Source organism: Vulpes lagopus, chromosome 23 (assembly GCF_018345385.1).
Source record: "Vulpes lagopus strain Blue_001 chromosome 23, ASM1834538v1, whole genome shotgun sequence".
NCBI classification, from domain to species: domain Eukaryota; kingdom Metazoa; phylum Chordata; class Mammalia; order Carnivora; family Canidae; genus Vulpes; species Vulpes lagopus.
Genome location: NC_054846.1, coordinates 44,857,903 through 44,877,669, shown reverse-complemented (window position 1 = coordinate 44,877,669; position 19,767 = coordinate 44,857,903). Strand labels below are relative to the sequence as shown.

The 19,767-nt window shown below is 34.7% G+C and overlaps 1 protein-coding gene across 7 annotated transcripts in view; it reads right to left on the bottom strand.

Annotated features, from left to right (window-relative positions):
* The window catches only part of OSBPL8 (oxysterol binding protein like 8), a 147,779-nt gene that overhangs the window by 87,760 nt on the left and 40,252 nt on the right, over nt 1-19,767 (bottom strand). For 3 of the 7 annotated variants that reach the window (XM_041737924.1, XM_041737925.1, XM_041737928.1), the window contains 2 exons: nt 19,222-19,330; nt 3,446-3,484 (listed from right to left, as the gene is read on the bottom strand). In XM_041737924.1, coding sequence (XP_041593858.1) covers nt 3,446-3,484; nt 19,222-19,263 — 81 coding nt within the window. In that variant the 5' untranslated portion in view covers nt 19,264-19,330. Of the gene's footprint in view, nt 1-3,445; nt 3,485-19,221; nt 19,331-19,767 lie in introns of those variants that run through there. The other 4 variants (XM_041737927.1, XM_041737929.1, XM_041737931.1 and 1 more) reach the window with 2 other exon arrangements.

Here is a 19,767-nt window from a genome sequence, read left to right as displayed (position 1 = left end):
TTAGGCACCAAGGGATATAGGAGTAAACAAAAAAGATAACAATTTTGTCCTTTGTGGTATTATGTTCTAGTGGGAGAAATGAATAACATACTAAACAAGTAAAAATTTGTTGCATATTATATAGTATAGTTACTAAGGAAAAAATCAGCAGAGAACGAGGTTTTATAAAATGTTAAGGAAGAGGGAGTTATAATTTAAGATAGGGTGACCTAAGAAGGCTTCACTACAGAACTGACTGAGTAAAATGAGGGAATTTATGATAAGGACATAAAGGGGAAGAATATTCTAGGCAAAGGGAGGAACATGTATAGAGTGGTGGATTGGGATGGGAGCAAGTCTGGAGGGCTTGGAGGATAGTAAAAAGTCCAGAGAGGCTGGAATACAACACAAATAGTAAAGTAGTAGGAAATGAAGTCAAAGAAATAAATAAATGGGTGCCAGACTGTGTAGGACCTAGTCAGGATTTTGGCTTTATTCTGAATGAGATGGGGTGCCACTGGATTTCTGAGAAAAGGAGTGACATAATCTGAAAACGTTTTAACAGGATTATTCTGGCTGCTGTGTTGAGAATGGACTAGAGGGACAGGAGTATAACCAGTCAGAAGTTACTGTAATAACGTAGGGGGAGAAATGAAAGAGACTTGGATCAAGGTAAGAAGTGAGGGGGAGAGGAAGTGGTTGAGTTCTGAATATATTTTGAAGGTAGCACCAACAGGATTTCCAAACAGACCAAACATGAAGTTTATTTATTTTAAAGAAAAATCAAAATGATGTAAGTGTTGGCGTCTGAGCATGGAACTGTCATTGTCTGAGATGGAAAGGACATTGAGGGGGTTAGTTTATTGAAAGAAAAACAGAAGTGTTAAGTTTGAGACAGGTTAAATTTGATATATCTACTAGACATCCAAGTCAAAATGTCAAGTAGGCAACTGGATCTATAAACTTGTACAGAGAAAGGTTCAGGTTTGTAAGAAACAGTATAAATTATGATATGTGTGAGAGTTAGGTTATATGAACCTGAACAGCTAATCACAAGAGACCAAAAAATGCAACAGAATAAAAGAACAGGCACCAGAAAACAGACATTATAATGGAACAGCAGAACTAAGAATTAAGCTGAAACACTCCAGTAAAAGTGGAAATATAACAAGAAGTAAGATTTCAGAAACCTTCCCCAGAAAATTGTGGATACAAAGGCATTAAACTGGGATCCAAGTGAAATGATCCTCCCAGAGCTGCCTGTAAGTGATGCCAATGGGGAATGGGATAGGGATAACTGAAGATTGCATATTAATTTTACCAAGTAACTTATATCACTGAAGTCTTGTGTGCCTGTTAGATCGCGCACACTACACTTCTTACTTTTATTGCTTTTAGGACCTGGGCCTACTAGGCACAGTTCCATCTTGTATAACACATGAATAAAGACAATGTGAAATTATTGATGTGAAATATCTACACAAGTATCTTAGTTATTTAAAAAAATAAAAAGCTAGTCAACTCTTTTTGGCTTTTGTTAGAGAACCAAAATACTAGTAGAAACTCAAAGAATCCAGGAAATTTTCCTCAGCTTATTCAAAGAAGACCATTAAAGGTATGATGCAAACATTACCTCTAATTGAATAACATCATATTTATCATTATTCCTTCAACGACGTCCATACAGTCATTTCAACAATTTCTTTATCATATAAACAGATTCTCTATTTTGGCAGAAAGTATGGGCTGAAAATGGTAAAATAATAGTAACACACCTAGAGTTTTTCTATTTGTTATTAATTAGTATACTATCAACTACTTTAACTAAAAGCAGGAAGTATAGCTTAAATCTTTACTGATTTTAGTCTACAAATCTCAGGAAAAGAGCATTATGCAAAAATGGGACTTTACTTAATGTACTTCTAAGTATTTGCCGTGCCATCTAAAATTAGCATAAAACTTGCCATCTTTCAGAAGTATAAAGGAATAGGTAGAAATTCATAATCACACCCTATATCCTGGGAAACCCCTTAGGCCCAAGCAACTCAGGACAGATGGCCACCTTATAACACAGAAACAATCTCGTAAGAGTTATAGCTTGATTCCATTGCCTTAAGCACAGCACCTCCCTTTTACATACATATTGATTTAAGTCATCTTTTGAGCTTAAGCCAAAGTACAAAAAGCTTCTTAAGCATTGATACAATTTGAAAATAAAGTTTCAAGCAAGTTGCACCTCTTCCCCCCAAAAAAGTTGATCAAGTTGTACTCATAGAAGCAATCCTTCTGCAGCTGGCTCTCAGAAGCCACAATTTGGAAGGAGGATTATATAAAACATCCCAAGAGCACGCTCCTTAGTGTTATCTTTGGCCCTCAGGGTAGTGGTCTTTAGTGAAAAGATCTAAAATATAGTTGAGATTTGTTTGTTTTTTCTACAGGAGCCCTCTCTCTCTCTCTCTTTTTTTTTTTTTTTTTTTTTGAGTTCTTTCTCTATACTCAACTGAACTTTTCATATTCTTGCATCAACTGCAAAACACACATTGTGTACATTTTATCCCTGAGTTTTACAGGAGATATTTTACGGAAATATTTTTCTAGGAACTAGAGCTTATCACTGTTGGATAGAGAATATTAACTGGGATCCCTGGGTGGCGCAGCGGTTTGGCGCCTGCCTTTGGCCCAGGGCGCGATCCTGGAGACCCGGGATCGAGTCCCACATCGGGCTCCCGGTGCATGGAGCCTGCTTCTCCCTCTGCCTGTGTCTCTGCCTCTCTCTCTCTCTCTCTGTGACTATCATAAATTTAAAAAAAAAAAAAAAAAAAAGAGAATATTAACTGGCCTGCCAAGCAGTTATTTTAAAATAACCTAATCAGACTTTTGATCCAGCAAATGTACTTCTAGGAATGTATACTAAGGTGATCATCCAAAATATTAAAAGAGGCATCCACAGATATTTATCACATCATTTACAGTAATCTAAAATAATAATCTACTATTAAATAATATTCATATAATTAAGTACTATGTAGCCATTAAAGATTTTTTATTCACTGTTCATTATACATTGACTTTTAAAAATAGGTTATAAAAGATTGTATGACTCTACTTTTATAAAATTTCATATGTAAGACAAATACACATGAACAAACTTAGTAAAGAGGCCACCAAACTATTAAAAGTGGTTGCCTCTTTTAAAAGGCAGAATTTTACTTATTACATTCTTCTGTATTGTTTAAATATGCCCCCACTGGTATGCATGATTTTTACAGTAAAAAAAAAAAATCTATTTACATTTTGGAAAAAAATGTAAATTTTTAAAGTGATCTTTTCAATCTATGTTACTTAGTATAATGACATAACCATCTATGATAAAATAGAGTCAAAATATATTTTAGGAATCCAATTCAAAATCCTGAAAAAATACAAAAATGTTAACATTTCATACATAGCACTATATATTACTCACTGTCTCTTGAACTTCAGCAACTTCTGAATATGGCAAGATCTAAAAAAAAAATAAATTTTCTCAGGAGTGATTTAATGTCAAACACTTGAATCTGAATTTAGAGAGCACCCACAGTGTATCAAATGAATTAAGTGGTGCATTAATCTTTTAAGAAGTAGCAAAAAAAAAAAAAGGCAATAATATGTTTACACTGGAAACTCAATTCTTTAAAACAACAACAGCAACACAAAAACCTCTGAGGAGAAGTTCCCATCAATCTGCCAGTCTGTGAAGTTGTCTCGGGCATTGTCTGAGGCTTCTTCACAGTTCTTATCCTCCCTGCATGTATATTTAATTCTATCAGCCATTTCCCCACGTAAACTTTCTCCTCTGTTTCTAAAGTACTCAACTCCTCTGGCTTCCATTCTCCTGTTTTCCTGGCTCCACTTTGTCTTCTCTTCTAGTAAGTGAGTGGCCATAAGCAATGTTCAGTCCTCAACTACTTGTTTTTTCTCTACCTGCTCCTTCCCCGCAGACTGTGCTCATGCTCAAATCTTATCTATCAACTTTATTCAGATGACTTCCAAGCTTCTCCTTTAGATCCACCTTATCTCTAACTTCACCCCAAAACATTGCCACTTGCATGATTCAGACATTACGGCAAATTAACTTCTGGTTCTAAAAGTCTATAAACAAAGGAAAGGCTGGCTCTAAGCTGGTTTTAGAAAAGCATCTTTAAGTCAAAAACAGCAATCTGTAGTTTCCCTCAGTAACCAGTTTCCATGCCAATTTGCCGGAGTTTTTCAATGGTAGCATCTTATTTTCACTGAGACCTAAACCCTCGAGTCACCTGAGACTCTTCCCCCATCCCCAACATCTCAAGAAGTCATTAAGTTTAGATGATTTTTACCTAGACAATGTCTACCTCACATCTGGACCTTTCTTTCAATTCCCATTAATATTATTTCCTAGGCCAGATTCACATCATCTCATTTCTCATCTCCCTTTCAATAGATGTCCCTGCACTAAGTCACATCTCATTCATTCATTTACTATGCTAGGTACTGGAATTCAAAAACATAAAGACATGGTCCCTACTGCCAACAAGATTGGAGACTATATGTACTGTATAGTAATTTATGTGACATTAAGGTAAGTTATCTCCAATCTACCCAGTATTACTCAATTCTTCAAGCTGGCCCCATCATTAGCATATTACTGAACTCTGAGATTTTCTTCTCTGTGAATACATAATTATAAATGTTACAATTTTCCAGAATAATTGTAGGCTTAATAATGATTTACGTGAGTGTACTTTATAGGCTTTTTTTTTTTTTTACTTTTTTTTTTACTTTATAGGCTTTTTAAAAAGCAGTATGTAGACATACGGCATAATTACTTAGTAGTGCAACAAATGACAAAGACTAAGAAAAAAAACCAACATCTTAATTTATCAAGTTAATTCCATAAACTATCACATTCACCATGTTAGTCCTCCACTTAAAAACATTTGATAGTACCCATTCTTTAGAAAATAAGCCCCAAATCCTAACATTTAAATTGTCTACAGCATTGACTGTCTACAGCATTCATGCCACAGAGGTGTTCTGATGCCCCATAAGATAGCTTTGCAACTCTAAAATTCCACTTACCTAAATTCTCTGTCTAGTAAAATTGATTATGCTCAGAGTGAGCTGCAATTTTTTCCCTTTGTTTTTGCTTCCCTATTCAATAGCTTGAAAGTTCCCTGACCTTGAAGGCTCAAGTCAAATTGCCAATTCTGCTACCACAGTTCAAGCTAAAACTCTGACTTCCTAACATCAGTTCTCTGGTAATACATAATTAGTTATCTCATAGTATTTTCTCTATTGCTATCACAAATAAGTAAAACAATGAATTTTTATTTAACTTTTCCCTAATTTTACAATGGTCTAGTACAATGCTATCAAATAGAACTCCCTGTGATGATGGAAATAGTGTATATCTAAACTATCCAATACGGCAGCTAGCTAGCTGTTAAATTACTGAAATGTGCTAGTGAAACCTGAGGAGTTGAATTTATTTAATTTAAATGTAAATTAGTCGTAAGTGCCTACAGTATAAAACATTTCAAGTCTAGCCAAACTTACCTCTCCCCAGCTCAACCTAACCGACCACTCTTTAGGATTTGCCACCACTGATCACTCCTTTTCTCAAAACTCTTTCTCCTTCCCCAGTTTCCAAGCTATTTTCTCTCTCTTCTTCCCTCTCCTTGCTTGGCTCCCATCTTCCCCTTCTGCCTCTGCCCCCCAGGTTGCATCCTAGAATATCTTTTGTACCCATTCAACATGTTTTCCCCAGATGATTCCATTGACTTAACTTTGAAATGGGCTCTATTCACTAACAACTCCCCAAATTAGTTGTCCACCTTAACTCTTCTGAGCTCCAGCTTCTTAAAGGTCTCCCAATCATCCTCCTGCTGCACTCCTTCTTATCTCAGATAAAATATCACATTTTTGGTGAGGGATTTCCTGGCCTCCCACACCAGGTATCTCAGAAGGATACTACATGTGTTGTCACTGCATTCGTCTCTTCTCAGGCAGAACTGTAGGGGATTGCCCACAGAGTTCCATGTAGAACAGTTCCACGGACAGTGCCCCTGCACTGCACCATCATGTTGCTTTCTGAGGAAGTGAAAAATCCTAACTCACCTTTCCCCCAACCTCAACACGTACAGCCTAACCATCATAGACGGCCTAACAGAGCTGCAAGCTCCACACTGGCTCTTATCCTTTAGGATTCTGTTCAAAAGAACCTTCAACAGGGGCGCTTGGGTGGCTCAGTCAGTTAAGTGTCTGACTCTTGATTTCGGCTCAGATCATTTCAGGGTCCTGAGATGGAGCCCTACGTGGGCTCACACTGGGCGTGGAGCCTCCTTAAGATTCTTTCTCTCCCTCTGCCCCACCCCCTAGTCTAAAAAAAATAAAGTAACTTCACCAGAAGACTTCCATAGTATTCCCAGAAAATAGCAACAGCCCCCGTATTCTGACATTCTCTAGAATGAATGTAAAGTATATTCATATTTTCTTCCACTATTAGTCTCTGGCTATCATATGCCAAAATCCCTTTGTTACGAATTCCCTTTTTTCTTAAATAATTTTGTCCTTCATAAATAACACTGTTACAAATTCACCACCTATTTTTCATAATGGAGCTTCTGGTAATGGTGGTCTCTTGCCATGATGAAAACAACTTCCTCCATCAAGGACTTCATATACAAGGGAAGTTCAAAATCGATTATGTCAGCTGTAACTACGGTTAATACACCTGGTGAGACAGCTGGTGAGGTATGTGGTTATGAAATAAGAAAAAAGTGAACTATCCATTAAAAGGACTAAATCCACATGACCTTGGCCTTTGAATTAATCAATATTCTCCTCTATATCTGACCTAACCATCCATAGTCACCTGATAACCACAACAGAAACCATGTAATCATATCACAATCATGCCAGGTTAGATATGACAACTGATTAGAGGAGACAGCTCATATACATCAATATTTCAGTGTATGATGCTTAATCTTATGACCTACTTAAATGACTTTGCTTTTCAGTCTGAAATAAAAGTTTATTTGGAATTTCATTTTGGCCAATTCCTTACATAGATACATAAGCCCACATTCTATATTGAATCATGACCAGGATCTTAATTAAGACATAAGGACTGTATAACAAATACTTTCTTTCCTTCTAGAGTTCTATTTCTGACAAATTACTGATTAGCATATTATGTTGTTAAGTATCAAGCCACAGGAAAGACTGCTAATAATATTATGGAAGCGTCAACTTCCATGACTCATAATTATATCTACCACACATAAAAATGCAATTAGCAACTGTTCTTCATGTCTCAGCAACTATATACTGCCTAAATGCCAAAATATTCACCCAAGATAGAAAAATCAAAATTAGTTAAAGGAGAACAAGGTTTGAGTTAAATACAATAGATCACGTATCACATACTTTTCAAAGTATACATAATATTAGGTAATGCACATAAAATTTTTAAAAGGCTGGGTATGACATAGATCAATTTATAATATAAAAACATTAGCCTTTACATTCAATGACAAGAATAATAAAATAGGAGTGTGTGTATTTAAATCCTAACATGGACCGCTGATTAGCTACGTGATCTTAGAAAAATTACTAATTCCTTCAGAGGCTCAATTTCTTCAGAAACAGAGTAATATCTTCCCCCCAGTACATTGGAGGAGATTAATGAGAAAGTGTATGAGAGACACAGCCAAGATCAGAACATATAGCAAGTTTGCAAAAATAAGAGTTTTTTCTCTATATACTAATAAAGTAACCCAAAAATGGAAAGTGCAAATTCTAAAAATCTAGAGAAAAAAAGCAAAACCTAAAAGGGACGTATTTTCTGATCAGCTAACACCACCCTATGGGTGTTAATTTTCTTCTACTTAGATTACACAACTCCACGCTAACTTGTTCCCTGGGCTAACTGCCTCTATTTCTATAGTTCTCAACTTTGGCTGTGCATTAAAATCAGCAAGAAGACTTTTAAAAAGTACTGATGTCTGTATCTCACCCTCTTAGATTCTAATTCAATTGAACAGGGTACATACAACCTGAGCAATGGATTTTTTCAAGACCCCTCAGAGATAAATCTACAATGTTCAGCTAGTTGTCCCTGCAGTATTCCATAATTCTGCCAAGATCACTTTCCCAAATCACAACACTAAACAGGTTGTTTCTTGGCTCCAAAAAAAAAAAAAAAAAGAAAAAACTCAGAGGTTTGACATTACCTTAAAAACAAAAATTCCAGGGCAGCCCCGGGGGCTCAGCGGTTTAGCGCCGCCTTCGGCAGGGGGTGTGATCCTGGAGACCCGGGATCGAGTCCCACATCAGGTTCCCTACATGGAGCCTGCTTCTCCCTCTGCCTGTGTCTCTGCCTATCTCTCTGTCTGTCATGAATAAATAAATAAAATCTTAAAAAAAAAAATTCCAACCTGTATATTCTGATTGTAACTTGGTTGAGATGCAGTATAGAAAAATAATTAAAGCTTGGCCTATGGAGCCAAAATGTATCCCAGTTCTGCCACTTACTAGCTATATGACCCTGAGACACTTATCTGTATTCTCTGCTAGTAAATGAGGGTTGTAATACTATCTCATAGGTTTGTTAGAAAATTACATAAGTTTACATGCAAAGCACCTGAAATAGCTTCTAGCATTTGACAGAAATTTACCAAATGTTAGTTGCTATTCATTTCTTGTAGTTTTACTTTCTACCAATTACCCTAAGCAGCAAACAATAATGCCTGTGAGAACTAAAACCAAGTACAAGGTACCATGTGCATAAATGTGCTCTGTGAAGGTAGGTTAATTTTCTAAACTCAATAAATGTTTGACCAAAAGTATAATTAAACTTTATGTGTATCCACACACACAAATTCATTTCCCCTCTCATGCTTTTTTTTTTTTCTTTTTTTTTGCACCATTGCTGTTGTTTTCACTATATTAAACTTAGTAAGGTGACTTGTGAAGTAGTCTTAAGTTAATGAAAACCTACTAAGGTGATCAGAGGTCTGGATAAAAATCCCTTAACTGCTCTCTTAAACAGCTGAACAAGTGGAGGTTTTCTTGAACCTATAATCAAATTTTATCTTCATGTATCTCTAACATGCTAAAATTCTAATCCTTCACATTCTAATCTGAGGTTTGATGGACTTTCACTTTATTTTCTACAAAAACAAGAAGAAATTTAAGACTCTTAATGGACATAATCTTAATTAAGAGTTAAATGTAAGAGGGGTGCCTGGGTGGCTCAGTTGGTTAAGAGTCTGCCTTTGGCTCAGGTCATGATCCTGGGGTTTTGGGGAAGAGCCTTACCTTACATGGGCTCCCTGCTCAGAGGTGAGTCTGCTTCTCCCTCTACCCTTCCCCCTGGTTGTAGACTCATGCTCTCTTTCAAATAAATAAATAAAATCTTTTTTTTTTTTTAATAGAGTTAAGCATAGAGCAGTGGCTTTAATGGTATTCTGCTTATAAAAGCACCTGCATGTCTTAAGGCTTAAGAGAAACAGCAAGTAAAAATGTTCTTGAAAAATCTTTCATTTAAAAACTGAATGATTGCATTATTTATGGATATTAAATAATAAAATTTTGAAGGCAGTTTACCTCAAGTCTACTTTAGCAAAACAAATAACTTTCTATTGAATAAATGACAATCTATTTACTTGGGAGTTGTGTGAGTTCTACTTTTGACTTTTAAACTATGGGCATGTCACAGCTGCCACATATCTTAATAGGAATGAACTGTTAAACAGTCCTGCTGTTCGTTCTGCCACCACCTCATTCTACATATAGAGAATGCAAAGCCAAAAAGAAAGTTACTGATTTCTTATACAAATGAAAACTGAGTTATTTGCTAGTGAAATAACTAATACTGTCTCTGAACCTATCCTTGAAGATGGATGGATAGCAAACAACCTTAGATCAGAAAGATAGTACAGTACCACACATGGAGGAAAGGGGTAAGGGTAAGAGGGAAAGTTGTAAGTCATCTTTCTGTGCCTTTTTCTCAGTAATACTGGACAGATCATTGCCCATCCTGTCTTCACTACCAGGATAGAACATGATTTATTACCAACTAGAAAACATTAAACACAGTTCTAAACACTTTATTTTTATTTATTTTTTAATTTTATTTTTATTTTTTAAACACTTTATTTTTAAACTGTAGGTGGCTCAGTAGGTTAAACATCCAACCTTGATCTCAGCTTAGGTCTTGAACTCAGGTTTGTGAGTTCAAGCCTCATGTTGGGCTCCACTACTTAAAAATAAATAAATAAATTAGAATTAGGACTGCACATGTGTCCAGTTGTGGTATGCAAAAACTATAAGCACAGGCAAAGAGGTTGACCCCTATCTCTCACTACCCTTTTCCCCAAATGAACTAAGTGATTATAACTAGGGAGGCAGCTTGTGGCTGTGAGCTATGCCCAGAGAAAATATACAGAAAAGTTCTCTAAGAAACAGAATATATTGGTTGGAGAACAAATGAAAAATGATGAAGCAATGATTTTAACAAGAGATTCTCTTCTCTAAGACATATATTCCCTTTATCAAACCAAAAGAGTCTCCAGGCTCTTTCCATTCTTAGGACAGTATCAATCAGACAAAGCAATTAATATTCCCAAAAGAATATCATTTCCAAGGAAGCATAAATTCATAAAAATAATATCCTAAGGTCCAAATACTATGAAATAAAATAAAGTGAAGAATCTCAGCTAGAGAGAAAATTAGTGAGCCAAACCCACTGAAAACTTAAAATAACCATAATAAATATGCTCAAAAAGGTATGAGAGACTACTGTAAAAAATGAAGTATGACCAAACATTCACATGAATGAATGAAAACAATAATACTGGGTATAAAATATTATGATTAAACAAAGTATACAGCAGGTTTGAACAGCAAGACAAATAAAATAGCAGGAAGAGTGATGAAGGAATTCAATAAGAGGGGATACTGAAAAGATGGAAAACATGAGAGATAAAAGAGAAGCAAAAGTGCCACATCCCCCAAACAGGAGAGCCCTAAAGAGGACATGATGGATTCTACAAAGTAGCAAAATAATAAATCTTAAAAATTTTTGAAAATTATACAAAATGGATGAATTTCTAGAAAAATAAAAAAGGCCATTAACACTTCACCAACTCTCACCTGCAGACATACATACACAAAACCACAGGCCTAACTGTATAAGGATTGGAAAGAAATAAACTATTATTTGCAGATGATGTGAATCAGACAAAATATTATAACTCACAAAGACAAAATAAGTATGCATTCAACCAATATTTGTAAATGTCAAAATGAAAACAGAAACAAAATAAAAACAAATCTCCTTGAAAGATACAGATCATAATAATCCTAGGTACAATTTTGTAATAAAGTTTTATCTTGATCATCACTCCCTCATTCCTGAAGGGAAGGCCCTATCACTTCTTCTTTTTACCCTGCCTCCACCTCCATCACTTTCTGGATCCCTCTTTTCATATTAGGAAGTTGTAAATTATTCTTCCTTAAAATGTTAGTTGATAACGGCTTCATTGAAGAATTTGCAAACTTTTGATCTCCAGATCCCTTCACTATCCCAGAAATCACTGAAGACTCCAAAGAGCTGCTGTTTAAAGTGGATTATACCTACTGATATTTGCCCTATTGTAAATTAAAAATGGAAATTCACTATCTCAGCCAGGTGATTAAAGTCAACATCAGAAATGACAAGTCAGGTTAATAGTATAGTATATACCTTTGACAATGATGTGACAAAATGGCATTTCACCTTTGTGGTCTCCTCCCCAAACCCATAAGGACCAGTCTAATCAGAGAAAAACAGACAAATTTCAATTGAGGGACATTGTGCAAAATATCTAACCAGTACTCTGCAAAATTGTCAAGCTCATCAGAAACAAGGAAATCATAGCCAAAAGGACTCAAAGGAGACATGACTACTAAATGTGGTATTCCATATGGGATTCTGAATAGAAAAGGACAATATGTAAAACTAAAGAAATCTGAGTCAAGTATGGACTTTAGTTAAAAATGTATCAACCTAGATTCATTAATTATATCAAATGTACCATAAATGAGTTAGTAAAGGGAAAATTGAGTACAAAGTACATGAGAACTTCGTAACTTTTCTCTATGCCAAAAACTATTCTAAAAAATAAATTTTGAGTAAAAAAAACACTGCTTAGGAAAAAAATTAAGCTAAGAAAACTTGAAAACACAAGCACATACTCTTATTAGCCAGCAGACCGACATCATCATTACATACAGTCTCTGGAAAAGTACACTGTACATTCATGAGAGAATGAGAAAAAGGGCAAATAACATCAAATACCATTATATTACTAATATATATATATATTTTTTTTTACCTCACAGACTCTCTGAAAGGGTCTTGAGGAATTCCATAGTCCTGTGAACATACTTGGAAAAGCTCTGCAAGCATAATGGAAATACAAAATATTTCTGGCTTAGAAGTACTGTGCTGATGTACTGTGTAAATCACTGGCTATTTTTCAAAACTAACTCTTTTTCCATCTCTTTTAGAGTTTATTAGAGTTTGTTATATATCTGCAAATTTTTTACATTATATTATTCAAGTTTCTAATAAGAACATTTAACAAGTCAAAAAAAGAAGCTACAATAAGATAGAATCTAAGTACCTATACAATACGAAATAACTAAGTGATATTTTCCCACTTGGGAAATTCAAACATTACAAATACTTAAGTACTATTAACTTGTAACATTCATAAGTTAAAGAAGATAAAGTATAAGATATACTTGTAAAATTGTTTTCCTTTTAAAAAATATCTCCCTTTAGTAGAAAGTTCAGTAAAGTTGTAAAATGCAAAAAGATTAATGGTCTAGAAGACAAAATATAGGCAGGTTAGTTTTGGTAAAAGGAAGGGACTAGTCACAGTTATTCTCTCCAGCCCTCATTTTTGTAAGCTAGTTAGGATATTAATTTATACAACCTTAGTGAATTAACATATCTAGGCAATGATCATCAATGGCTGCTATCATCACAAGAAGGGAGACAGATATTATATGCCTCCTAATAATAATACCCAACACCCTCAATGAAGTATACTTGTCAAAAAAAATTGAACCTGAATCTGAGCAAGCCTCTAACTCTAATGATCAACCTGCAAGAAGCATAAGTGACTAAGAAACATACTAAATAATCACCATGGGGTAAAATCCAGATGATGAGAAATTCTACAAGACAAACTACCTTATTTATTCACTTCAATAAACTGAAAAGAAAAAATTAAAAACAGATGCAAGACAGATTTAAAAGATTAAAAAGACCTCAATGACTTATCAACCAAGGCCAACATAAGGATTACAAAAAATAATATTTATAAGATAATCAGGGAAGTTTAAGCATTGACAAAAGAATTACTCATTTTTAGGATACTAATGGTATTTATGGTTCAAGTTTAAAAGAAAAATCTTAATATTTTAGAGATATTGACTGAAATATCTACAAAAAAAAGGGGGGTGGGGGATAAGAAGGTAGGACTACAGATAATAGAAGACCGACCTGAACTGATAATTGCTAAAGGCAAGTGACAGGTACATGATGATTCACTACACTAGTCCATCTTTTGAAAAACACATTTGAAATTTTCCATAATAAAAAGTTCAAGAAAGATAACATCATTCTTAAATGTGATTAAAATATAAATTCTTAGAGTTACCAAGCAGCTATTAGAGCTATTTTAATATGACAGAATCAGTATGTAGGTACATTGGTGACTAAAATTCCTAGTTAATACTTTATGTAAGAAGATCTCTGCAACCTAAGAATTTACACAACTGAGGACCTCAATCTAACTGGCACTTCCACAGGTAAGATGCTCCACTAGACCAAATATTGGATCACTCAGCTGTAGGGCCCACTCCCCTAGACTGGGATGCACCAGGGGTTATTACTATGACTATGGTAGGCAGAAGAATGGCCTCCCATCCTGATCCTGTGAATGTTACCTCGCGTGGTAAAAGGGAGTTTGCAGATGTGATTAAGTTAAGGACCTTGAGATAGGGCAGTTATCCTGAAGCACAAGAGGGGGCCCAACATAATCCCGCAGTGTCTTTAAAAGAGGGAGGCAAGATCAAAGTGAGCAGTGGGAGATGTGACCACAAAAGAGGTGATGGGAGGAGTAAAGGGACATAAGCTAATGCATGAATGCAACTTTTAAACACTGATAAGGAAATAAGTTCTCCTCTCAGAGGCTCCAGAAGGAACACATCATCTTGCTTTTAGATTTCTTATATCCAGAACTATAAGATAATAAATTTGTGGTTTAAGCCACCAAATTTCTGTTAACTTGTTACAGCGGCAATAGGAAACTAGTCTAATGACAACAGTGAAATTTAACAGAGAAGCCTTTTCAAGTTCAAACATAATGATTTAAGCGGTCTTTGACACTCTATGCTATCTATCATATGTTCAATTCAGAGGCTGGATGATGAGCTGCTGGGGGATACTATAGATAGAATTCTTACATTAGGTAAATCATTAGACTAAATAAATGATCTCTAAGTTTCCTACAAAGGCGAAGGATGAAAAGTAGTCAAAGGACTTGGACATTCTCAAAAGGCTTTTATTTCCTTCTTTCCCCTTTGTTAAAGGGAAAGAAAAGAGAACAGCCTCTCTCAAGTATTTAAACATTTGCAAAACACATAACAAGCTGGTCTTAAAGGACAAATGTTAGATAAGAGGATGTGCCAAATTTGGTGACCCTCAAACTCTGAGGCCCATTTATTATAGATTAGACAAGAGACTTCACAGTCCTTCTCCATACATTCCTGCTTTCCATGGAGGGAGTATCTAATAAGAACAAAAAAGTGCCATTATACAAGAATATTTTGGAATTATAAGAAATTAGCATATGGATAATTTATAATTAGACTTGAATGCATACATGTCTCAAAGACCAATTATTAGGAAACTTGTATACTAAAATACTGTTGCTAAAAAAATTATCACTAAGAACACAAAACTAATCAAATCCATAACAACGAAGTTAAGCTAATAATATTTATAAAAGGAAGAAGAATTGCAACATTTAAAACTCTGATCCACTCAAAATAATACTTGATGCTACCAAACACTGGGGCAATTCCATTAACTTGCATGCCCAAATATACAAGCTATACAATGTTGCCAAATATTATATATAGTAGTCACAGTTCTTAGATTAGGATTTAAAGCTCTCAGTAAAGTCTAATAACATACCAATTTTACATTATGAATACCAAAGCACAGTAATCCTGAAAAACTCATCTAGTTTAAGTGTGTAAAAAGAAAAGTTTCGGGAAGTTGGATAATCTCTAGGCCCATTAGGAAGATATTCATTTACTACATTCTAAGAATTACTGAACTAAATCATCTTTGCATTCCTTCCATTTCAGAAATCCTTGATTCAAAGTACCCAATTCACATTAGAATCTTAAGAAAGATTACTTCAAGTGAGAAGATTCATACATATTTTAAAAACTGTATTCTTTTCTGAAAAGTCATTTATATAAAACATTTTTAATACAACAAAAGATTTTTACCTGTTAATAGACTTCTAAAGCAAGTTTCTTCTGGCAACAGAAATAATATATAAGATATTCAAAAGATATAATGACTTTCCCAAAGGTGAAAAACATTCAATTTTTTTAATCTAAAAAAATATTTCACAGTCTACCTCAATCTATTAATAAAAATTTAACTCAAGCTTTTCTTAGTGGTTAATTTCTAAATCTAAGTTCTGGACTTTTACAAAATATCAAAAGACACATATTAAATATATATTTGTGTCCTAAAATAGATTAGTTCCAGGTACAGAGATTCAATCCATATTTTTCAGTATATACTGCCTAAGACAAAACTACCATAAAAATTGAACCATACACAAGTAGAATAATGAATGAGTCAAAGAATTTTTTAAAAATAGAGAAAGTAGGGTTGTGTGGGTGGCTTTGTCAAGTTAAATGTCTGACTTTTGATTTCAGCTTAGGTCTTGATCTCAGGGTCATGACTTCAAGCCCCAGGTTGGGCTCCACATTGGGTGTGGAACCTACTTAAAAGAAGAATAGAAAAAGTAATCCTCTATGGAAAAAGAATATTAATTTTTTTAAAGAATTTATTTATTTATTCATGAGAGACAGAGAGACAGAGAGAGAGGCAGAGACACAGGAAGAGGGAGAAGCAGGCTCCATGGAGGGAGCAAAAGCAGTCTTTCGACCACTGAGCCACCCAGGCGTTGCAGAAGAATATTAAATCAATGGACACTAATAGTCATACTGAATCCAAGCTTTCACAACCTTACATCCAGACCACTATAATAGTCTCTTAATATCTTTTACTCTTCCTAATAATTTTATTATATCTTGCTTCCAGATTCATCTATCTACATAAAATATTCAATGACATACCATGACTTACACAATCAAGTTTAAAATCCTGGGTCTGGTACTCAAAACTTTCTACAATTTTGGTCTCTCTCTGACTCATAAATTATTATTCCTATAAATAATACTACTTTGCAATATACCTTAATTTTTCTAATTCATTTGTCCCTTAGAAAAAAAACCCATAAGCAATTAATTCTTCCATTTAGCTTTGCCTCTTTTTATTCTCCCTTCCTAGAATGCTCTCCTTGCTCATTTTCAATCCTATGTTCACCATTTACCTGTGCTAGTCAAAGTTTACATTCTCTTTAAGAAAACTTTTCTAACTACCCCAGTGTATAACAACCACCCACTTTTCACAGCTTGTAAACTATGCCTTGTTTATGTCCATCATTTAACTCTCAGTAAATCGGGCAGCCCAGGTGGCTCAGCGATTTAGCACCTGCCTTCAGCTCAGGGTTTGATCCTGGAGACCCGGGATCAAGTCCCATGTCAGGCTCCATGCACAGAGCTTGCTTCTCTCTCTCTCTCTCTCTCTGTCTCTCATGAATAAATAAATCTTAAAAAAAAAAAAAAAAAAAACACTCAGTAGTAAATCTGTTACTGCCTTAGCTATCCATCTAGCTAGTTTTCCCCAAATAAACCTAATTCAGACAGACTATTTTGTATTACCTCTTGGCATCCCTTTCACCAGGCATAATAATTTGTATCAAGGCTACATTCAAAAAAAGTTTAATAATATTTTAGAAACTAGTGCATTTTATTATTTTTAAAAACACTACCAACTCATACTGACATATTGCTTCATATTTTCAAAGAAATTTCTGGTTTCTCTAGATCATACTGTCTCTATCAAGTAGAATGAATAATCTTACCTATATATTTTTTTATTGAAGCAGAATGTCTGCCTCAATATTCTACAAAGAAAAACTGAGATTCTGAGAAAGTATAACACCCACATTACTGAGTAGCCTACAGCTTTTTTTCAATGTATTTTATTGCCTCTCCTGCCTTCTAATTATTTTTTTGGAGAGAAGACTTAATACAGCTAGTTATATCAACAACAAGAATACTAGCTTTTATTTATTGGCTATTTATAAAGTCTGTGGCTTTGTAATAGGCACTTTACAGATATATGATCTCAAAACTCAAAACAATTGTGGAAGGTAGATACTACTATTATCTTTATATAATAGATGAGGAAACTGAAAACCTGGAGAATTTAATTAATTACCCAGATCATACAACCAAGCAACAGAGCTTAGACTGTAACATGTAGCTGAAGGTCTACAAAGCCCATGTTCTTACCCACTTCTAGACCTAAATAGTAACTAGCTTAGACTGTGCAGTTCAAAGGTGATATTTTATAAATAAGTAACTCAAAAGTAGATCTCAAGATTAGTTTCAAATATAGAATATTTCAGTAGTTCAACTGGAATTACTGGTATTATTCTAAAATAAGTTACAATATTTCACAAAATAAAACTAATGAACAAGAAAAAGAAAACTGTTATCATTGCTTTTTAAATATCTTGCTCCAATCTCTATATCAACAGGATTTGGAATAAAAAAGGGAATAAAACTTTATTAATATAGCACAGGTATTCTGGTATAGAATTTAATACTATTGGGGTGCCTGGGTAGCTCAGTTGGTTAAGTGTCTGCCTTGGCTCAAGGTCATGATCCTGGAGTCGGGGATCAAGCCTGCATTGGAGTGGGGTTGGGGGTGGGTCCCTGCTCAGCGGGGAGTCTGCTTCTCCATCTCCCTCTGCAACTCCCTACTCCTGCTTGTGATCTCTCTCAAAAGGTGACAGCAAATTTTAAGCAATTCTATTCAGAAAGACGGGCACAGAGTCAACACATTAGTGGCAAAGTACTAAGACACCCCTTAAGCTGTGAAGTCTTAGAGAAGATAATTAACCTCCAGTTCAGAGCCCTTCTCTCTTTCTATAAAAGTGAGAATAAACAAATATCTACCTTTAGTGGCTGTTGTGAGGGCAGTCTGACAAAGTATACACTTAGAGAATAGCAATTGTTGTTATCACAGGCATTTTCTTTATTATCAATAAGAAATTAAAACTATTTCAGGTAAAAGAGTTAAGAAAATCTATTAACTTTAAATAAGACATTTAAGGCAAAGTAAACATGTTCTAAGACAAAGCTTTAATTTTAATTTTTTGCTGAAATCATAGTGAAAATAAAATAACCTACCATCAGTTTTCCTTTTATAATCGTTGTGACAATAACCTTCTTAAGCCAAATTACTTCTATGCCCATTTTGTTTTCTATTAACAAGTTATTTTAAAGTTTAACTTTTTTTGACCCTTTAAGAAACTTAAACAAGTTTGAGCCAGAAATTCAGAAAAGGCTGGAATAAGTTAACACAAACAAAATTGCATTTTGCTATCAGTCGTTAGACTACTCCTACATTTGAGTCTAAATGAAGACTTTTACGAAGTTAAAATTTACAAACAACTCAATATAATTCCATAGCAATATGAAACATAGAAAAGTTGGCTTCTGCGTTCCCAAAGAATTTACCACCCCAAGGGTTGGGACCAAGTTAATACAAGTAAGCAGAGGGGGAAGACAGGAAGGAACTATCAGAAAACTGGGTTCTGTTTCAACAAGTGTTAAATTTATCTGTTTTTTTCATATCAGGAGAAGCGATAAATAATTATTTTTAAATTCTTTTTAAGGTTTGTTTTAAATACATTTTTTGAATAAAATGAATGAAGTGTTTGAGTAAAATCAAACACTTCACAGCTGTAGATGTATTTACACTGTATTTGAACCACTTACCGAAGTTTGATCGGGTTCTCCATCTGCCAAACCTGCATCCATAGTGAAAGAAGGTAAGTTTATGCTTCTCTTTCCATTAATGTTCAGCCATCCTGTAAATTTGGAAATCCTAGAAGAAAAAAAAAATCATACGTATTAGGACTAGTATAAAACTGTGATAAATGGAAAATAAAGCAGTAAGCCTATTGGGAGGGAGAAATCATCCTAGGCTGAGGTTATTGGGAAATCCAATAATGGAGAAAACAAATTTTGACATGTGCTTTAAAGAATGCTTTCAGGTTCAGAGAAAAACGAAAGAGAAGAAAAAATATATCTATATACCAAGTGAAGAATAGCAAGAACAAGTTACAGATATGATGAGATTGTTCAAAATTTAAAAAGATGTTTAAATCTATTTACAATTAAGGAAATAAAATGTTCTTTTTTTCGGGGATCCCTGGGTGGCGCAGCGGTTTGGCGCCTGCCTTTGGCCCAGGGCGCGATCCTGGAGACCCGGGATCGAATCCCACATCAGGCTCCCGGTGCATGGAGCCTGCTTCTCCCTCT